Source organism: Triticum urartu, chromosome 3A (genome assembly GCF_056163025.1).
Source record: "Triticum urartu cultivar PI428250 chromosome 3A, HENAU_Tu73, whole genome shotgun sequence".
Classification (NCBI taxonomy): Eukaryota; Viridiplantae; Streptophyta; class Magnoliopsida; order Poales; family Poaceae; genus Triticum; species Triticum urartu.
Window position 1 is genome coordinate 373,210,243 of NC_141875.1, and position 4,070 is coordinate 373,214,312.

Sequence of the window (4,070 nt, forward strand, 5' to 3'; positions counted from 1 at the left end):
AGTTTAGTATAATGTGTTAATTCAAATAAACATGTGTTGCACGTGCACATGTATTAGTTCAAATAGACGTGCATCGCACGTGCACACTTACTAGTGCTTTAAAAAGAAAATCTGCCGCTGACATTTTGCCGAACGCCTGGCTGGCACCCCGCTATGGCGGCGCCGTCTCGCGCGTCGCAGCAGGCGCCGGAGTCCGGGCCCACTGTTCTTGAAGCGGAGGCGCCCCGAAGAGCGTCGCAACGGGAACGGCAAGGCGCGGCGGCAAATGCACCATCTCGATGCCGCAGGCCGCTGCTGCCCTGCCTATATATTCTCGACGCCGACGCAACTGCCGCGACGAAACCTTTCTCGGCGCACACTACACAAGGGGAGAGAGAGAGAGACCTCATCGGCCTAGAGGCGTAACCGACCTCCCTCGTCCCTCCCGTGGGCGGATCGGCGGCCATGGAGGTGGAGCCGGCGTCCAACGTATGGGAGGACGCCCCCGACAACATCCTCCTCCGCGTTGCCGCCTACCTCCCCTTCCGCCTCGACCGTCTCCGCATGTCCCTTGTCAGCCCACACTGGCGCCGTGCCTTGTGCGGGCGGGGCCAGGGGCGCCCCCCGCAGCTCCCCCTTCTGCCGCCTCTGCCGCCCGTGCTCCCGTGGCTCGTCTTCCCCAACACCGAGGAGCCTTCTCTCTTCTGCGCCATCGACCGCATGAGCTACCCCCTCGGCCTCCCGCGCGACGTCCGCAACGCGCGCTTCTGCGGCTCCTGTGATGGAGGCTGGCTCGTCCTCGCGCTCGACACGCGCCCCACGCAGTACGCTCTCTACAACCTCTACTTCGGGCAGCGCATCCCCCTCCCTGGGGGTCTCACCATCCCTGACGGTGCCGGGAATGTCCCCTTGGTCTTGCGCGCCGCCACGTTCACATCCTCGCCGACGTCTCCTGGTCCCAATGGCTACATGATCGGTGCCATCGTTCTCGTCTGCTCCAAGTGGTGCGCCGCCTTCTGGCGAGAGGGGTTACCCAACTGGATCACATCCGAGTCCGATGACGTGTGGATGAGGCGGCCGCCGCAGGACGTCAAGTTTGCCGGCGGCGCCTTCTTCTTCGTCACCGCGGACGAGAAAATCGTCATGTACGTTCCAACGTTCGCCGGGGACGAGAACCAGTATGTCATGAGGCGCTTCGACTGCGACATGCTGCAGCGCGACGGCTACGCAGACGATCTTCAAGGCAATGCCAAGATAGCGCGGTACCTCGTGGACTCCAGGGGTGTCCTGCACATGGTCCTCAGGTATATCTACAACAACCAAGGGACGACTAGGCTCCGGGTCTTCAAGTACCACGTCCTGCCGCAGGTGGCCGACGACGTGCCCCCCACTGGTACCTGGCTGAGTGTGAGCGAGTTGGATGGCCAGATGCTGTTCCTGGGACAAGGCTGCTCCAGATCCATCGAGGTCGCTCAGTTCGAGGGGTTCGAGGGCTCCACAATCTACTTCCCGGACGACCGCTTCATCCCCGACCCCGAGCCGACGGTGGACAACAGGAGGTCGTACTCCTTCATCGACATGGGCAAGTACTCATTGCAGGGGGAGCAGGGGGGCGTCCAGCCCTGGCCTCCGGTGGATCGTCGCCCGGCGAGGTCCGACAAGGCTCCTCCCACTTGGTGGCTCCATTGACGCGACCATGCGACCGGCTGGTGATTGTTTTTGCTCTTGAGGCTTATTACTGACTACTTGCATAGTACATTGCATGCTACTCTGTTGTTTCCTCCTCGAACTTGATGGGTACGTGGTGCTGAGATTGTATCTGTCCTGCTGCATTTGGTGTTGTGAGATGGTAACACTGGTAGTGGTGGTAGGGGAGGGATATTTACCACCCTACACATATACTCTAGCCACTTCCAATTCAGTTCAGGTTTGATATGCATATAAGGCTCCAATGCAATGCAATCTTGCATTACTTGCTATATTTGGCTTCTTGTTGGCAGTTTTCATGTTCTTGTATATTCTTCGAACACAAATGTGATGCTGCTGTCTCGCAACGGTAGTAGGCATTGCAGGTTCTGGTTGTTGCAACTGGAAATTCCTTTTCAGTTTCTGATCACTCTGTGCATGTTGCTGCAAGCTATTTTTGGGTGCTCGTGGATATTGTTTAGCTCTCATACTGCCTGCCATCTGTTCAGGTTACTTTAGTGCTTTGCTGTGCAGTTTAATGTTGCTGGTACCAGAAATGGCAGTTTTGCAGGTGTACAACCCAAAAATCTCCATGCAATTTGTGTTCCACAAGCTCTTTGGTGTTGTTGTCAGACATGCCATTTACTCCCTCCGTTCCTAAATACGGAGTATAAGTCTTTTTAGACATTTCAAATAGACTACAACATATGGATGTATGTAGACATATTTTAGAGTGTAGATTCGCTCATTTTGCTCCGTATGTAGTCGTTTGTTGAAATCTCTAGAAAGACTTACATTTAGGGACGGAGGAAGTAGTTTCATCTTATTTTACTCATGAATACACAAAAGCCTTGGTGTGTATCATTGCATTGATAGGTAGGGAGTATTTAATTTCATCTAATGAATAGAGTAAATCAAACTCGAATGATGTAGGTTCCAAATTCAATAGATTGGTAAAACTAGCCCACGCTGATGTGTAGCTTCTTCTGATGGTAATCCTCCTGGAACTAGTACAGTGGATCATCCGTGAATTGCCAGTGCTTCTCAATGTTTCCCAAACAAGAAATTGGCTGAAACTCTGGCCTTTCTGTTTTGTTTCTTTTGTGTTTTTGTAATACTTTTGTGGGTTTGTTCTAGTGAGAAACAGTTGTTCTAGTCATCGCTTCAAAAAATTGCTAGTGAAAAATGAGTTACATATTGGTGATATTTATGCGCTGAAGGGAATTATAATCAGTTCTCCATGTGATTGCATCTCGGTTGACTGTTATTTTATCACTTAGCAAGTCATGCTTAATACCGATTTGCCAATTTGTTTTGCACAGTTCATGCAAATTGATGCAAGTTTATCTCGAAGTTTCAGCATAATCGAGAATTATCATGCGGAAGTCATTGCTTTTGCAGTTTGTTCGTAAGCACGGCCGCACAAGCCCTGCTTGTGGGACTTCAATTTCGTTTGGCCCTAGTAGTAGTATACGTAGCTCGGTAGTGCACCAAGGTCTACTCACTCTTTCGCCTGAAGGAGTCATTGACTGAAAGGACATGCGGTATGTTTCAAGCTCGATGAGCATGCTGCACATTTCTTTTTGGACAACAGCGAACAGCCGAACACTCCCCAAAATAAAAACACAAGAAGAGAAAGAAAGACCAAAAGGCAACACCAATTGTAAAGTCAAAGCCCTTCTACTGGCCGGGCCTACGACAACTCTGACGCGGATCACCAACAGGGAGCCAAATCATCTACCCGGGGTCATCAAATAAAAACAACCCTGCTATACGTACGATGAATTCTCATCCCACACTCATACGATTAGAGACAGCCCAAGACAATTCAGTTTGTGGGCCACAACATGCAACAAATTTTACTTTCTGGTCGTACAGGTGTCCGACGATAAAGTATCGTATGCAGAGCAATTTCGAAATAAAAAGGGACACCGCATTTTGGTTAACATTCAAAAAACATTACATAGCAAAAGAACCTAAATGTTTCTCAAAAAAAAGCAAAAGAACCTAAAACATCTTTAAAAACCTAAATATACTCCTCGTCGTGAGAGCCTTGGTCACCGCCGGAGCCGTTCGAGGTGAGGTCTACGGCCCTCACGCCGGACAGTATCGACCTTATCATTGTTGCAGGCTGGCGTGAACGAGGCAAAGCTACCGGCGTTGGCCTGTTTGTCATCGTCATCGTGCTGCTCCAGCCTGTTGTCGTCCTTCCACACCTTTTTTTAGAGAAAAGGCACCGGCCGAGCCCGAGAAGAGCTCGAACCTAGCCCGACTTTGAATTAACAAAGCCATCAACCGGCCAGGATTACAAAGGCACCATGATATAGATGAAATGCAAAGCAAAGCGGAAAGGAAGATACAAGGCAGTAGGTAGAACAACACAATGGCAACAGCAGAAACACTGA

The 4,070-nt window shown here is 50.9% G+C and overlaps 1 protein-coding gene across 1 annotated transcript; it reads left to right on the forward strand.

The window, feature by feature from the left end:
* Positions 1–444: 444 nt before the first annotated feature.
* Positions 445–1,947, forward strand: LOC125548388 (uncharacterized). The gene has a single exon (XM_048711997.2). It carries the CDS (start codon positions 445–447, stop codon positions 1,666–1,668), a length of 1,224 nt encoding a protein of 407 aa, XP_048567954.2. The 3' UTR covers positions 1,669–1,947.
* The last annotated feature ends 2,123 nt before the right edge of the window (positions 1,948–4,070 follow it).